Here is a 17,861-nt window from a genome sequence, read left to right on the forward strand (position 1 = left end):
TAAAGGAAGGTGAAATTATAGCTGATGTGGAGTTTGGCATGAATGACTGATATTTCATACAATCATGGAACTAGATGACCTTAAGGTCCTTTTCAACCTTAACTTCTATCATAGAATCATAGAACAGTTAAGATTGGAAAAGACCTTATGATCACCTAGTTCCAACCCCCCTGCCATGGGCAGGGACACCTCACACTAAACCATATCACCCAAGGCCTCGTCCAACCTGGTCTTGAACACTGCCAGGGATGGAGCATTCACAACTTCCCTGGGCAACCTTTTCCAGTGCCTCACCACCCTAACAGGAAAGAATTTCCTCCTTATATCCAGTCTAAACTTCCCCTGTTTATGTTTTAACCTGTTACCCCTTGTCCTATCACTGCAGTCTCTAATGAAGAGTCCATCCCCAGCATCCCTATAGGCCCCCCTCAGACACTGGAAGGCTGCTATGAGGTCTCCACACAGCCTTCTCTTCTCCAGGCTGAACAGCCCCAACTTCCTCAGCCTGTCTTCATATGGGAGGTGCTCCAGTCCCCTGATCATCCTCGTGGCCCTTCTTTAGACTTATTCCAACAGTTCCATGTCCTTTTTATGTTGAGGACACCAGAACTGCACACAATGCTCCAGGTGAGGTCTCACAAGAGCAGAGCAGAGGGTCAGGATCACCTCTTTCGACCTGCTGGTCACGCTCCTTTTGATGCAGCCCAGGATACGGTTGCTTTCTGGGCTGCAAGGGCGCACTGAAGCCGGCTCATGTTCATTTTCTCATTGACCAGCACCCCCAAGTCCTTCTCCTTGGGCTGCTCTGAATCTCTTCTCTGCCCAACCTGTAGCTGTGCCTGGGAATGCTCCGGCTCAGGTGTAGGACCTTGCACTTGTCCTGGTTAAACTTCATAAGGTTGGCATCTGCCCACCTCACAAGTGTGTCGAGGTCCCTCTGGATGGCATTCCTTCCCTCCAGGGTATCAACCGAACCACAGAGCTTGGTGTCATCGGCAAACTTGCTGAGGGCGCACTCAATCCCACTGTCCATGTCAGCGACGAAGATGTTGGACAAGACCGGTCCCAACACTGATCCCTGAGGGACACCACTCATTACTGGTCTCCAGCCTGACACTGAACCATTGACCGCAACTCTTTGCATGCCGCCATCCAGCCAGTTCTTTATCCACCGAGTGGTCCATCCATCAAATTGACGTCTCTCTAATTTAGAGACAAGGATGTCATGTGGGACAGTGTCGAATGCTTTGCACAAGTCCAGGTAGATGACATCAACTGCTCTACCCCTGTCCATCAGTTCTGTAGCCCCTTCATAGAAGGCCAAATATGATGGCCAGCGGCTTAGCAACTTCATTCGCCAGCTCCTTCAGGACCCGCGGATGGATTTCATCAGGTCCCATGGACTTGTGCACGTTCAGATTTTTAAGACAGTCTTGAACCAGACCCTCTCTTACAGTGGGAGCAAGGTCTTCATTCTCACAGTCCCTGCGTCTGCCTTCCAAGACTTGGGTGGTGCGGTCAGAGCCTTTGCCAGTGAAGACTGAGGCAAAGAAGTCATTCAGAACCTCAGCCTTCTCCAAATCCTGTGTAGCCAGCTCTCCCGAGAGCTTTTTTTATTTTGCTTTTTATTTGCTACGTACCTGTAGAGTCCCTTCCTGTTATCCTTAATACCCCTAGCCACGTTTAATTCTAACTGGGCCTTAACTTTCCTAACCTGGTCCCTAGCTTCCCGGACAACATCTCCGTACTCTTCCCAGGCTGCCTTTCCTTTCTTCCATTTATTATAAGCCTCTTTTTTCCTCTGAATTTTCCTCAGGAGCTGTATGGTTTGTGTTGGAAGGGACCTTTTAGCTCATACACTTCCAGCCCCCTGACATGGGCAGGGACTAGAGCAGCTTGCTCCAAGCCCCTGTGTCCAACCTGGCCTTGAACACTGCCAGGGATGGGGCAGCCACAGCTTCTCTGGGCACCCTGTGCCAGCGCCTCAGCACCCTCACAGCAAAGAGCTTCTGCCTCAGAGCTCATCTCAGTCTCCCCTCTGGCAGGCTAAAGCCATTCCCCTTGGCCTGTCCCTACAGGCCCTTGTCCAAAGCCCCTCTCCAGGTTTCTTATGGCCCCTTTACACCCTGGAGCTGCTCTAAGGTCTCCCCTTCAGGAGCCTTCTCTTCTCCAGGCTGACCCAGCCCAGCTCTCTCAGCCTGGCTCCAGAGCAGAGCTGCTCCATCCCTCACAGCATCTCTATGGCCTCCTCTGTACTTGCTACAACAGCTCCATGTCCCTCTTGTGTTGTTGCCCCAGAGCTGGAAGCAGGACTGCAGGTCTGGGGTCTCCCCAGAGCACAGCAGAGGGGGAGAATCCTCTCCCTCCACCTGATTTCATTATTTCATGTGAAACAGGCAAGATCAGGAAAAGCTTCCTCCTGACCTTAAGCTGCTGATGTTTACAGTGGAGTTGAAGACAACTCTCCAAAGCATTTGTCACAGCCCGTCCTTGGAGGCAGGCTGGAATAAGGACCAGTGCAAGCAGATAAACCTAACAGACACGCCAGGGACAGGACAGGGAGCCAGCCAAGGGTTTGACAGAGACCTATTGTTTCTCTAAACTGTTTTCAAGCTGAGCTTCAGGAAGGGTGGATGAACTAACAAATTTAAAACAGCTATGGTGGGTAGATGTGTAACAGATACAGTATCTGTCAAGAATGAATAAGTCCTGGAGGGGAAATTAATCATTCTTCAGCTTTATCTACAATGAGGCAAATTTTGTATGTAGAACAGCTCAAGTTTATCCTGAAAAGTCCTGGTGGCAACAATTTGAAGTGTCACCCCTAATCAGAGAAAATACTAAATTTATATATGGAAATTATACTTTGTGTTGAATGATTGTGAGCTAAATCAAATTGATGTAAATGAACACTTACCTTCTGTCTTCTGTAGCATTGTGCAAATTACTTAATGTCCACATGAGACAACTCACTGCCTGTGTTCAATGTGCTAACTGAAACTACTCCCTGTTTCCTGTAGAGGTGCAACAGACACATTCCAGTTCTCTTCAAAGAATGTGGGGGATATAGCAGCCATCTGTGTCGGTCACTGCCCAAAAGATGGAAAGAAGTCATCTGCAAAAGCTGATGTCTTCTGGCACGTGCAAGAGATTATTATAACGGAGATGGAACTTTGCAACAAGTAAGTGCCTCTCATCTGCAAGGAGCTGCTCTAAAGTGGCATGGGGAAGCTCAGAAGCTCTGCATGTGTCCTCCTGAAGTATTTCAGACTTAAGCAATAGCAGAAGGTCTTACCAAATTTTAATCCCTTTCTGAAAGCCAAGGACAAGCTGATGTGTTGGGTACAGAATGTCCCTGCCTGACTTCCCTGTGTGATTTCTGAGTTGTTAGAGAAGGCATTTGTGTGTGCAGATAAATTTATAAACAAGTTGGCTAAGATGAATCTTGCAGCCATGACAAATTAATGTGTCAGCTTGTGGAAAATACTCACACTGACTGAAATTTAAGGGGTTTGTAGGATGGTCTGCCCAGACTGGTTTTTAAGTAACTCTTTAGGTAAGGCTTTTAGGTAAGTCTTGTGAAAAGAGCTCCTAGAAAAAGGATGAGAGTAATAGAAAAACTGAACTTTCAACTCAGAGTAGACAGGATGATATAATCCAAAAGGTCAGCCTGGATGAGGCTTGGAGCAACCTGGTCTATTAAAAGGTGTCCCTGCCCATGACAGGGGGCTAGAACTGGATGAGCTTAAAGGTCCTTTCCAGCCCAAACCATGCTATGATTCAAAAGGCAAATAAAGAAGTTACAATCATGCAGCTAGGATACTCTGACTTAAACATGACTGAAATATGCCATGGCCAAAAAATGAACATTTCTGAAGAGCCCTGAGCACACCAGGTCCTACTGGGTTTGGAAGGAGTGATATTTGTGACTCAGGGTACAGATAACACAGGGGTTATGCAGGAACCAGAGAAGGTTTCTATTGGCAGAGCAAACTGCTCTTCAGAGAAAATACCCATGATGTTAAGTGTAGATTTCTTTTCTTCTCTATGATATTTCCATGCTGCTAAAAAATTTAACTATAACAAGTTTGTTCCAACAGAGACAATTGAGTGTTTAAGAAAATATCCTTGAAGGGTTTTTTTGGTTTTTTTTCAGAAGATAAGAGTCTCTCTAGCAAATTAATCAGCCAGTAGAAGAGCCACAGTAATATTTGCTGAATGAAAACTCAGTCAATTACATACTAAGACATGTTCTTTTCTTCTGGTGAAGAAAAACCTAGAATCCTTAAAGTTCATCTGTGCAATTGAATCTGTGCACTAAACTCCTTGGGAGCATGCTGAAACTGCTGAAACTGCATTTTGAAGGGGACAAAGATGTTCTTATGAAACCCCAGTGTTTTTAGAGTTGTTTTAAATTAAAGACGGCAACCAGGAGATGCTGGTGAAGCCTGCAGCTTGTCATTGCAATGAAACAGGGCTCCAGCTCTGCAGATATAGAACTTCACAGCAGTGTTTGCTCTGCAAACCATCCACTGGAGCAGATTGCACAGTGAGAGCAAGCTCTCACTTCAGGTATTCCCAATCCCAAGCACCAGCTCACCAAGTCAAGCCCAAAGACCAAACTAAAAGAGTTGTGAGATTGCTGCAGCAGTAATTTTAAGTTATAGTGGGATGTTTGCCTTTCAGTAGTAGAACTTAAAGTAGATCAGAAAAGGCAGTATTTAGAAGGTTTTTCTTGCACATCCAAGGGCTAGAAAAGTCATCTTTCTTTTCTTGCCCCTCAATGAAGACTTGCATGCTCTATTTCAACTCTAAACCATGAGACATTACACTCCCCAGGAAATAAAACTGCAGCTTCAGTCAGCCCCTCCACCCCCCCCCCCCCCACAGTTTTTCTGTCTCTGAGCCTATATCTTTTCTCCCATGAGAATTTTTCATTCTACAAAGCTTCTTTCCAAAGAAATGAGTAGTTTACTTTGGCTGCGGAAAATGTCAAAGGCGTTGGAAGTGCTTAAGAAGCACATCACTGCTGGAATCGCAGTAACCCTTCCTCCAGGTGTTTATTTTATGCACACATACAGGGCAACTCATCTGCATTCCCTCCAAGAGGACCTGCTGCAGTTCAGGGAAGGCTGGCGATTGGAGGGGAAAAAACACTCACTTTGAAATGATCTGCATTGTTGGAAATTAAATACATCACTAAAAGCAGAGTGCTCCAGCCTCTGGCTGGGTTCCAGGTACACAGTGATTTATGGATGTGATGTGTGCTCACTGCACATCACCAGAGGCAGCACTGCAGAGCCAAGGGCTTTCAGAATCTGGTACTTTTGTTGCTCAATGCTTTTCTTTTTGGCTGATAAGGATGGGTTGGGTGATCTAGGTGAGGGAAGGGGGGGATTTAAACCTCTTCCTCCCCTTCTTTCCCATTCCCTTTTTCCTAGTTCCTTACCCAACCTGAACCATACTATCAGTGAGGATAACTGCTGGTCTCCCTGCTCTCAGAGCAGCATCGCTGGGCTGCTTTATCTGTGAGGCTAGTTGCTCATCCCACTTGAGTGGATCTGTAAATGGACATGCCATTGCACAGGAAAAAGAAGTGACAAGTGCCCTACACCAACCCTCTCATGTGTCTGTGGCTGTTTATGGAGATGTTGGGTTTTCCAGCTGCAATGTTCAATCACAGCTGCTTTTCTACAGAGAAACTGTAGTGCTAGCACATGTATAGAAACAGCATATCATATACGCATATATATTAATACTGGGCAAGTTAGTAGCATACCCAATCTATACCACTTGCCCAGTACACTGAGCATGCAAACCATTAACAAGCTATTCATTCTCTTTCATCAGATACTTTTTCAGGTGCAACGTGAAAATCCCTTTGTGTTACAAGAGACGGGACTACAAAGTCTTTGAGTGTGCCAAGGTCACTGAGAGCTTTGCCAGCAAAGCCAGGAGCCTGGTGCCTGTCAAATATGAGACCATCATTGTCACAGGATTTGAGAAGGGCGCAGGGACCAACGCCAACGTGTTCATCACCATCTTTGGGTTGAACGGGGACTCAGGGAAGCGGGCACTGAAGCACAAGTTCAGGAACCTCTTTGAGCGAGGCAAAACCAACAGGTTTTACCTGGAAACGCTGGACATGGGGGAGCTCAAGAAAGTCCGGATTGAGCACGACAACAGCGGCCTGGCGCCGGGCTGGCTGGTGGAGCGGGTGGAGATCACCAATTCGGCAACTGGTGTGACCACCATATTTCCCTGCGGGAAGTGGCTGGATGAAAATCGGGGCGATGGGTTAATCTGGAGGGAGCTTTTCCCTCGGTACTGAGGGTACTGATGCTGCAGGAGGGCTTCAGTCCCTCTTTTTCTCATTATTCTCTTTTATATTGCATTTTACTTTTAAAACACTGCCTTTTATATTGAGAGATTTGCTTTCTGGGTTAGCATTTTGTAAAAATGATACTGCTTTTTTTAAAGAGCTTGTAAAAGTGTGAATGAAATAAGTACATTTCTGGCTTATTTACAATTAAAAACTTCAACCAGCAGAGTCATTAACTATCTTTTAGCAGCTCAGACGCCATCTTCTGCTTTCAGTACTTTGCCAGGGCTGGGAAAGCCCACTGGCTGTCCTCTTAGGTGAGTAAAGAGGATAAGAGAATTGAGCCAACATATTTCACGGAATCACAGCATCATTGATGTCGGAAGGGACTTCTGGAGATCGTCTCTCTGGAGACCACCTAGTCCAAGCCCCCTGCCAAGGCAGGGCCATCAAAAGCAGGTTACATAGGAACACATTCAGGTGGGTTTTGAATATCTGCAGCTTGGAGATCCCAGTTTTTTCCCACTTCTTTGTCAGAACTGCATGTCCATCCACATGCCTTCCTACATCGGAAGCAGTGGATACAGCCGGGCTTTCTGCAGGAGGTTTACAAGGGCCCATTATCTACCCAGCCGGCCCACAGTGGGTGGGACCTGGGTCATGCTTTCCACCCATGTGCTTTTCCCCTCAAACCAGGGTCTGCCCAGAGCTGAGATCTACAGTTACAGCAGGATAGCAAAAAAACCTACTGGATAATCAATTCCACTCCAAGGAAGCTGTACTGACTATATTCAAAGCTGTCTCAGGAAAATTTATTCTATGTGGCCTGAATACCAACTCTAATTCAGAGCAGCTGCCATTCATTTCGATTTTTACTTCTAATAAGGATTGCTATTTTAATTTTCTGTAGTGGAGAAGGGATTTCTCAGCCACAATAAGGGCCAGTGTTCGTGTAGAGCTCTCCCCAGCTCTACAGGTACCAACAGGAAAAGTTGTTCATAGATCATTACTCCTGGTGCCCCATCTCCTGCCCCAGGGAGCAAAGTTGCAGGACACATCCTTTGGAGGAGAAAAGAAGGTATCTGAGCCGCCATGGAGACTTTCAAGATCAGTCTCGATATGGTTCTGGGCAACCTGATGTAGTTGAAGATGCCCCTGCTCATTGCAGAGGGGTTGGACTAGGATGATCTTTGAAGGTCCCTTCCAACCCATACTATCTTATGATTCTGTGAGGAGACCTTCCCCCTGGCCCACCCATGTTCTAGGAGAGGTCATTCCCCTTCCCAGAAGCTGGTTTTAAACAAGCACTTTGCGTGAATGGGGATCAAATGGGTCAAGAATGTGTTAAACTCACTGAGTCCACCCACCTTCTCCATCAGTCGCTGGGCTGGGAAGAATACTCCACCAGATCATCACCTGCATGTGTCTGACCACAAGGCAGGACTGTCCCAGTGCTCAGTCCCTGCCTGGTCATGGGCAAAGGAGGCCTCAGAAAAGGCTAGTGATGCTGAGACAGTATTTAGGGGCATATTGCAGGTACTGTTGATTGCTCCTGGATATAAATCTGTTGCATCCCACCAAAGCCCCACCAGGGAAGTACTGCATCTTTATTTTAAGCAGCAGGCACCACCAAAGAGACTTGAGCTGTCTATGCCAGCTCACAAATAACAGCTCAGACTAATTTGTTTTAGAAACCTTTATAGTAACTGATGGTTTTGGAGCAGAGCAAGTTGCTTAAATGAGCCCAGTAATCAGCCTCATCAATGATCAACTACTTGCTGATGGGAATAATAACACCAGCAGTGTTAACTGTATAGAATACAGAATATGGGCTGTATTCTCCCCTATCACTACAGAGTGGTGATACCAAGCTCTGAGCAAGGACCAAGATGAGGAGCTGGGAGCTTACAGGAGGTGGAGAACAGACCCCTAAAGGTGGATGCTGGGGTCGACAGGCATGTCGTATCCCTGGGACTTTGCTGGGGCTCAGGCTGCCCAAAGTCTGGAGCATTTGCTTTTGCTGTGCTTCTGCAATGTTATTGCAAGGCAGTGGTTCCCTGATGTGTGTTTTGAAACAGAAAAGTGTCAGGCTTTTGATCTCTCTGCTTTCCCTCTCACCCCAGCCTACCAGGGCTATGAAAAAAACATCCCTTTCAGTACAATTGTCCCATTTTTAGACAAGTGTGTGCTGCAGTGAAACAGGAGGTTTTTTTCTCATTGAAATACTGTAGTCCCAGCACTTCCAGTTGGCTCCAGTCAGCACCAGCTTGGTATGGGAGATGCCAGAGATGCTGGTTTTACAGTATTGCTGCATCGCAGCAGTTTAACCCCTGCCAATCCCTGGGCAAATTCCCTGTGAGGCACATGGGACCTGTACTATTGCATACTTCCAGCCCTTGGGAGTGGCAAGGCAGCTCGTGATCCACACGCTACCCCTGCATGGGGCAAGGAGGAGAGAGGAATCCTGATTGTGCATATGAGATGTGCTCACATCTGGTAACAATCACACGTAGCAAGTAGCTACAGCCATGGACTGAAGTCCTGTGGCTCCTTCATCCATTGATTCCTGCAGGAATGAACAGCTCTGGGGTCTCTAAGCCACAGCATAGGTGAGAGATGGGCTTGCATATACCTTGGTTGCCATCACACCACCTACCATCCCTGGATGGGGTTGTTCAACACAAGAGCTGTGCTGAGCTCTAGGCAATGCTGCCCTAAGGAGGACCAAGGGGCAGTTTGCTGATACAGGGGTCAGTAATCTCACTGCCTCACGGGAAGGCAATGTTGGCAAAGCATGAAAAATCTCTGCTTTGTTCTTCTAAAGGCCTCAAAAATGCCCTTTGTTTGTGCAACACTCAACTCCACCCTTGCTTGGGGGAGTCGTTCTGTTGCTACAACAACTAATGCTACAAAAGTAATAAGGAGAGAGCACAGTTTTTCCAAGGGATGGATTTACATTAAGCTGCTAAAACCAGCACGTTCTTGGCCAAGTGGAGAACTGGGGAAGAGAGAAGCCAAAGTTATGTGGTGCTGTGCCTTTTGCAGGGCTCAGGCAATCTCTGCCTACTGGGGCAGAGCATCCCAAAGCTGTATATTGAACAGGTGCACAGATCCTTTTCCTCCCAACACCCTCTGCCATTATGTTTTGCTCTTTATTTCTTAATTAGTGTGGTTTTAATGCAAATGTCTTCATCCAAAAAAACAGAAATGTAGATGAAAGGCAAGATCAAAGGACAAGGACGGTGGCACTTTGCAGGAGGCTGCAAAACCAGACTATCCCATCGCCCCTGTGGTCCCCATTAGTTTTGGGAAACTGATGAAGACTTGGGTTTACAAAAGGACTTGGGTGTTGCTGGTAAAAACCAAGTATAACCAAAGAGTCCTTTGCAGTGCTGGGTGCTAAGAGGGACTGGTTGTCTCTTGCTGCAGGACACAGAGGATTATTTGAAGATATCTATAAAATAGTTGTGAAACATTTTTGATAGTGTCACATACCTATAGCAACTTAACATACACAAAGGAGAATAACTGAGGGCTGTGAAGCATACATCTTATAATTTCTCTATTATAGAATCACAGAATCCCAGACTGCTTTGGGTTGGATGGGAGCTTAAGTCTCATTCAGTTCCAAACCCCTGCCACGGGCAGAGACATCTTCCACTAGAGCACCTTGCTCCAAGCCCCTGTGTCCAACCTGGTCTTGAACACTGCCAGGGATGGGGCAGCCACAGCTTCTCTGGGCGCCCTGTGCCAGTGCCTCAGCACATTCACAGGGAAGAGCTTCTGCCCATCTCAGTCTCCCCTCTGGCAGGTTAAAGCCATTCCCCTTGGCCTGTCCCTACATCCCTTGTCCCAAGCCCCTCTCCAGCTTTCCTGCAGCCCCTTCAGGCACTGGAGCTGCTCTCAGGTCTCCCGTTCAGGAGCCTTCTCTTCTCCAGGCTGAACCAGCCCAGCTCTCTCAGCCTGGCTCCAGAGCAGAGCTGCTCCATCCCTCGCAGCATTTCCATGGCCTCCTCTGGACTCACTCTGACAGCTCCATGTCCTTCTTGTGTTGTTGCCGCAGAGCTGGACACAAGACTGCAGGTCTGGGGTATCCACAGAGCACAGCACAGGGGGGAAATCCCCTCCCTTGACCTGCTGCTCACTCTCTGGATTTCAACATAGAAAAAAGCATCATTTTAACCAACAGCAACATCAACAGAACATTTACTGATGGGGTTTTACAGCTCTGATCTGCAATCTGTGGGCCAGCTGAGGACTTAGATACTACAAAACCAAACAAGGGCTAAGCTTCCCAACCTTCGGCAGCTGCTGCACAAGCAGATGCTTGCAATGAATAAAGACATTGCATCTTGGCCTGTGCTGTTCTACCTTAATGGGCACAATCCCTATCCCTCCTCTCACAGCCACCAGTTGCTGCTTGCTGCACTCCCATGGGCTGGTATCAGATTGTGGCAGTGTGTTTGCTTTGAAGCAAAACCAATTGCCATCTTCAGCAACCCTCTCAAAGCCGTTACCCTTTCAAAGGACATCAGCAAGGTCTTAGTGGGTCACTGAGATCTTCCTCAGCTGGACCAGCAGGCCATTTTTAACCTGTTTTCTGTTGTCTGAATTTATAAAAGCTTCCTATAGTGGGAGCTTTGCATTGCCTGAATATGATGCATCCCTTATGCAGCCTGGATTCTGGAGAAGCTGGAAATTCCCTTCAGCTACAAGAATGAAATCTCTACGATCAGCAGCCGCCTGTCTCCAAAGCTAGTTTGTTTAATCACATAGTCAAAGCTGGGGACTTGTCTCAGCCTTTCTACATGAAACACATGAGGGGGAACAGCTGAATAGAAAGTGGGTGGGAGCAGAGACTCTCACCATTCATTGTGTAAAGAAATAAAAGTGCAAGAGGACCTATGAAATGAGCTGTGCTGGATGCATAACTGGATGTGTGGCCCACTAGATTCAGGCAACAAAAGAATTGAAAACAATCTCAAATATATCTGTATCCATTAGGAGGATTTTTTGTTTTCCCCTCTTCCAATAAGTTTGTCTTTCCTTAGTTATTAAAGAGGAGACCCATGGGGAGGGAGATGCTTCTCCACTGGAATGATGGAGGACCAGACATTATCACTCAGGACATGATGGAGACAACCTACAGGCACCATTGAATGTGTTTAGAGGAGAAATCTCTCTTTAACAGGCAATTTCCAGACTGGTTTTGGAAAGTAATTTTGGCACCTAATCACAAAACTTGTACCACAGAACATCACGCATGGTGGCGTGCCCAGTGTGTAGAGCCTCACCTCGCCTCTGCCATGGAGCTCAAATTCCAACAGCCTCTGTAAACTAGCTGGGCAGAGTGTTTTATACCCCATCAGTGTCTTTTTTACACATCAAAGTCCAAAGGCATAAACAGTGAAAGAAGAATTTACTTGAACCCAAAGAAACAAGAAGAGAGCATTGAATAAAGACCAAGCAATTCTCCCCGGCAGGTGACTTCTGCGTGGCACTGGTATATAGTTAGCAATGCAGTTTGTTTTATTAGTTATAAATAAAGTACAAAAAATCCACCAAAAGTGAATCTAAGCATTTACACAATTTCTAATGTCTTTTCATTTCTTCAATGCACTATTGCTTTAATATTAATAATAAATATTTTTCTAGCTTTCTTCTATAAAATAGTCTATGTAGGAAAATGTTGCACAGCACAACAGAACAGCAGTAGGAGTACAAAAATGTGGGTGATCCTTTCACCTGCCCAGGTCATTGGAGGAGAAGATTTTTGTTCGCTCACTCCTTGTTTCACTTACTCTTTTGCAGCGTCTTTGCTGTAGGGGGGGAACGAACAATCCCCCATCCCCGCACAGCTCAGAACTGCAGCTACAGGCTACAGAGGAGAGTGTTAGAGAGCAGCAAGGAAAAAAACACAGACAGGTTTTAAACCCAGGGTAAGGCAAAGTCAACAAAGCAGAGCAGCATCCTGAAGGGACAGAGAGAAAGAAAATCAAGGTACAGTCATTCTGTGCCTTTCTAACCCAAAAGAGAACTGCATCCAAAGCCTTTGTGGAGGGGAGCACTGGCTGAGCACATGCATTGATCCCAATGTCTATTCATAGGTGGCTGAGCATCTGCACTGACTGAGAGTGGTTATGGCTTAAAGCTAAAAGTATTATCAAAGGTGCTCTAAAACCTCTTGCAAATCTTGAGCACTTGATATTCATGAGCCTTTTAGGAAAAGGCAGTTCACTGCGAGAGTGGTGAGGGTCTGGCTATGGCTGGGAATGGGGATGGAAATGGAGATGCTTGGCCACGGCTGCAGGAGCAGCACAACAGCTTGGGGCTTCCCCACTCTCTGGGTACAGAAGGGTTCCAGTGGAGGTCCCAGGTTGAGAGTAGATTAAAAAGCTCTGAGGTTTCCCTCTTAACAAAGGGGGTGAAATTAACTGGTCAAGACAATCAGCACTGAGGCCTTCTGCCCCATGGCTGTTTTGCAGCTGGGTTATAGTGAATACTCATGGCAGACATTACAAAGGGATGCTGAATTACTCTCACATCCATCCCAGCCCCTCTCAGCTAGACCAGTGGTTAACCGGTAGAAGTTGTAATGAATCCCTCCGTTTTGTTGCCTCCAAGCTCAGGCTCAGCCGATTGCCTCCACCATCCCCTCCTCAGCTCCCATGAGGCACACATGCATGTGTGAACAGCGGGTGAAAAGAACCAAATCAAGCACGCATAGGCACAAAAATCTACACAGAGCCACCATGCCTAGGCTTCCTTTCTTGGATTTTGAGCAATTTGAAGGGACTTCCACTAAATGCATGCATTGCCTGAAGCACAGCTTCATACCAGGTGTTGTTGCAGGGTAACATGCAGAAAGAGCAGGAGCATCGCCAGCAGTGTTAGGGGATGGGGTGGTAGCAAGAATTGACTGAAATGTTTTGGTTTTGCAGAGTGTCCTTAATCACCTTCAATGCACAAGGACACAAGTGAAAGGATCACCAGAGTTTGATTATGAGTGCAAATAATATTCATATATATGTGCTAAACACAGTCACTATATTGCAGTTTTCCACTATGTCACAGCATACAGAATCAAAGGTTTGCATTTTTATGGAATGTATCCAAGGTAACAGCACCACAGTAATACAGTTTGTAATCACACACCCTGATTTTTTTATATTTTTTAATTTTTTTTGTGACAAGATAAGCATTACCCCCCACATCCCATGTTTAACTTTTTATTTTTAAAGTACCGACGCATGCAAAGCATTCCATTCCCAGAAACAATGCAAAAATGAGGTAATAGGAGTAATAAAAAAAATTAGTATTAATTTCTAAATAAATAAATTATAATTAAAAATGCAAAAAAAAACTATAAAAATAATTAAATAAGAACCCACAATATCTACAAGTTAGTCATAAATTATGATTGTTAAATATAAGGCATTTAAGCTCACAAAACCCTGTAAACTATCGATGTTTTGTTTCTAGATATTTGTCATTGTTCGTCTCGTTTCACTGTTTAAACTCACCCCATTAATCTCAACCTACACGTAAATAATTATTTCAAACGCAAAGGAACCTGACACACCGATGCAAGTCCAGACGCTGTAAGCTCGCACGCACCTTGGGATCAATCACTCACACGAGACCATGGGAGTTTGGTGCTTTTCTTCACCAAAGGGTACTTTTTTTTTAAGTTTGTTTGTTTATTTATCTATTTTTTTTAAAAACTGTGCTTGTTCATTAGGCAAATAGTAATACTTTCGCATAGGCTTTAAGAAAACACACGGTTCGGAAGCGGCCCTTGTTCCCTCCCTGCATGGCCAGGGTCTAAATCACCCTGTTCCTCTCCCTGCTTCATCCCCAGCTCACGCCTAGATAGACCAGGCAGGCTTACAGTGTATTTTACTAGCAAAGCCTTGCTTTGCTTGTCCACATTATTAGTAATATTAATATTATTTTTAAGGCTGCTTCAATCTGCTGCTGCTGGAGCAAGCCCCATAGGTATCAATGGACCACTCCTTGACCCATGGACATCAGGTCTGGGACTACCACATCTCCCAGGAAGCCATCACTTGCACTGGGTGACAAATAGATCACAGAATTATAGAATGTTTGGGTTGGAAGGAACCTTTAAAGTTCATCTAGTCCAACCACCCTGCAATGAGCAAGGACACCTTCAACTGAGATGGCTCAGAGCACCATCAAACCTGACTTGAATGTTTCTAGGGATGGACATCTACCACCTCTCTGGGCAACTTGTGCCACTGTTTCACCACCCTCACTGTAACCCATTATGTCTTCTTCATATGTCACTATTTGTCCCCCTGTCCACTCCCTCTTACCTACATGGGCACAGCAAAAGAAAGGCTCGTCCATCCTCGCACCCACAGGGCTCCCCTCTTTTTCTCCTCCCTCTAGTTGGGATGACAAATAATCTCTGGGGTGCCTCTAAGGCTGGTGTTTTCCAACTACAGCTCATGGGACTTTCTCAATCTCTCAGATAGATAGTAATTTATCATTGTTTCTACTTGGAAAGCATCGCTTGGCTCCAGTGAAATGGATGCTTGGGGGAGCCAGAAATCACTAGCGCCACATCAGCATTTTCAATATGTAATTTTCCCAACTAATTCCCTTTTCTTCTCCACTTTTCTCTCTTTTCCTCCCCTAGTATACAAAGATAATAATAAAAAAGATTTAAAGAACAAAGGGAAAAATGTGTTTATGGTGTGAATGTTGGTTCTCCAGAGGGTTTTCAGCTCGGTCCCTGTGATTGGCAAGCTGAGGTCTTTATGTCAAAAAGACTGAGCTTGGATTGCAACAGCTCAGTCTTTGGAGACAGAATCCTCCTAATTCTGTTTTGAGTGTTAATGCAATTAAGTTTAATTCTATCAAACAATGAATTCTCTGTATGGATATGGCCTGAAACGCATACACAAATGCACATGGGTGCAGGTACATAAGCTTTGAGGCAGGTTCACAAGCCAGCCCCTCCAAAAAGTGTCAAAACCTCCTTCCAACCTGCCTCCCTTTTCCATGCAGAAATGCTCATGGCCTCAACAGTGCCTTGTGAGCATTCATTTTAATCCCATCCTATTATCAGAGATGCTTTTGCATGCAAGAGGAGTCAGCATTGTACATCTCTAAACACCTCTCTGTCATTACTATGCTCCAAAGCACAGCTGTAGGCACAGACTCCAGTAACTATCATTTTGGATGGATGATGAAGCCAACCAGCCTCACAGCTCACATCATAAAGCAACATAGATAATGACAATCATGAAGACACCCCTTCCTTGAATTCCAATATGGCAAGCTACTTCATTAAGATAAAAAGTGAAGAAACATCTACTCCAATATTGCACCCCTAAAGAAAGTGTCCAGCATCAGCAGATAAGCAGGAATGAAGCTTCTCCCTATTGCTTCATTAATTTTATTCCAAATTTTAGTTGTTTTTTTTTGAAGCTTCTCTAAATTTGGGACACACTGTAAACACAGGGAAAGGAAGCACATGCGGCTGAGGCAAAGAGCACAACCCTTCTGACTGTAAACAGGATTTTGCTTTTTCGCCTCTTCCCCACTCAAAAAGGGTGGGAAAGGTTGACCTTTTTCATCCCCCTCTGCAATGTATTAATCAGGCACCAAAATAAGGAATCTATGAAAAAATATTTGGTGCAAATCAGCTAACAGCAACATGTCCACCACAAGATGAGTAGGGCATCAAACACAACATTTCTCAAGCTAACATGCTCCAGCTGCCATCCATAGATATAGCTAAAAGACCCCTAACATGTTTCTACATATTCGAGAGGTATATATACAATCCTCATGAAATGCAGGATTGACAGGCCAGACTACCACAACTAGTTCCTTCATGTTCAACACTAAATCTTCTGCAGCACGGGGTCTCTGAGCTCCGGGAATGCCAGCTCCCTTTTACTGGGCCCGTATCCTGCGTATGTGCAATATCTCCTACCGCTAGATATTGTACTGCCACCTCCTCCACCTCCTCCTCACTAACGTGCCTGCAGACTTTTCTTCTCAATCAAATGGCTCAGAAGGCAAAAAATTTGCTGCAAGGGTTTATGGCCATACGACCTGGTAAGGAAAATGGTGTATCCAGCCAGTCCTTTCAGCTGTCCGAGCCAAGCTGTGTTTCAATGTCCACCCTGCAGATCGGGCACTTCTTGCTGGTGGCCAGCCACTGGTCCACGCACACTTGGTGGAAGAGATGCATGCAGGGCAACCGCCTGCAGAGAGAGAGGTACCACACTATTAAGACTGGAAGAGGTCCAGGGGAGCAAGAAGAGCTAGAAAGCAACAGTGGATGCTTCAAACACCAGTGCTACAGCCTTCCCCAGCAATGCCAGCTCACATAGGGTACTAAGTCAGAGATGGTGTCCTTCTCGGCTAAAAGCCTTTTAGAAAAGCCCACACTCTCCTAACTTGCATTATTCTGGTTATTAGTTACCCCAGCTGCTGCTTTTTTTAACCATTCAGGAGCACTAGGTTTCACTGCAAAGCCTCTTGGGTTTTCACCATTGAGGCTCATTAGCAGTGGGGTGGGTCCCCATGTGGTTGTCTGGTGTAGGGAATGTAGCTGCTTTTCACTTATGTTATGTTAACCATCAGTTTGTTCACTGTCCTGAGTCAGAGGGACCCTGAACCACAAGGACCCACAGCAAGAGGATCAGGGTTGTTCTTGATGGTTTAAGGCAATTAAAAGGTGAGAAGCAGGATCAGGTAGTGTAGCTGCACTGCAGCTCCTTCAGACATGGTAGCTCAGCTCCTTGAAATTGCTTGTCAGCATACTCTGTCACAGGCAGAGATTTGACCCAGCTGAGAGCCTGGAGATGTTTGTGAGGCTTTGTTGTTGGCACAGAACAGCTTCTAAACAGCATTTGTTTTCCCAGACCCTGCAACAGCCCAAATGAGTTTGTCAGGACAGGAACAGGGACAACCCAACCAGCACACACCAGCCCTAATCCCAATAAGCACAACTCAGATGGCACAGGGAGGCAGAAGAGCAGATGGAAAGATCATACCTGACATCTTCTCCATCTTCAAGCATGGACAGACAGATTGTGCATTTCTCGTCAGTGTCCGACTCCTCTCCATCCTCTTGCCCATCTTTGCCCTCCTGTGGTCTTCTCTGAAGACAAGGTTAAAAACATAACCAACAAATTGGTTAGGACTTGACTTTCTAATGCTCTCCCAAGCCTGGGCAGTTGCACAAAGGTAAATAATAAGAGCTTCATCTACCAGCCAGATCCTCCAGTTTGAGGAAACCGAAGCGGCCAGTGAGGGGAGGATGCTACCGACATACTGGTCATTGGCACATCTCTTCCTGGGGCCAGTAACAATGGGACTGGTGGTAGTGTCCCACAGAGCAGCCTGACCTCTGCTGCCCTAACACAGCCCCCCAACCTCGTCACAGTGAAGTTGGCCCAACATCTCCTTTGCTGGAGGCTTCTCCTGGAGAACCCAAAGCACATGGGGCCACCACTGCCAGGAAGGGCAATCACTGTGTCCCATGACAGCTTAG

General features: G+C 45.9%; 2 protein-coding genes across 3 annotated transcripts in view; one reads left to right on the forward strand and one right to left on the reverse strand.

Annotated features, from left to right (window-relative positions):
* Nucleotides 1–17,861, forward strand: part of LOXHD1 (lipoxygenase homology PLAT domains 1) — a 349,538-nt gene that overhangs the window by 164,703 nt on the left and 166,974 nt on the right. Inside the window, exons 40-41 of the mRNA XM_057405704.1 lie at nt 3,021–3,182; nt 5,851–6,453. Of these exons, the coding sequence (XP_057261687.1) occupies nt 3,021–3,182; nt 5,851–6,331 (643 nt within the window). The 3' untranslated portion in view covers nt 6,332–6,453. Of the gene's footprint in view, nt 1–3,020; nt 3,183–5,850 lie in introns of the transcript that reaches the window.
* The window catches only part of ARK2C (arkadia (RNF111) C-terminal like ring finger ubiquitin ligase 2C), a 50,420-nt gene continuing 46,976 nt past the window's right edge, over nt 14,418–17,861 (reverse strand). For both annotated transcript variants that reach the window (XM_057405725.1, XM_057405724.1), the window contains 2 exons: nt 17,362–17,468; nt 14,418–16,566 (listed from right to left, as the gene is read on the reverse strand). In XM_057405725.1, coding sequence (XP_057261708.1) covers nt 16,449–16,566; nt 17,362–17,468 — 225 coding nt within the window. In that variant the 3' untranslated portion in view covers nt 14,418–16,448. The remainder of the gene's footprint in view (nt 16,567–17,361; nt 17,469–17,861) is intronic.

Source organism: Pezoporus wallicus, unplaced genomic scaffold (genome assembly GCF_028554395.1).
Source record: "Pezoporus wallicus isolate ANWC-B61680 ecotype Strahan unplaced genomic scaffold, APGP_CSIRO_Pwel_v1 scaffold_13428, whole genome shotgun sequence".
Lineage (NCBI taxonomy): Eukaryota > Metazoa > Chordata > Aves > Psittaciformes > Psittacidae > Pezoporus > Pezoporus wallicus.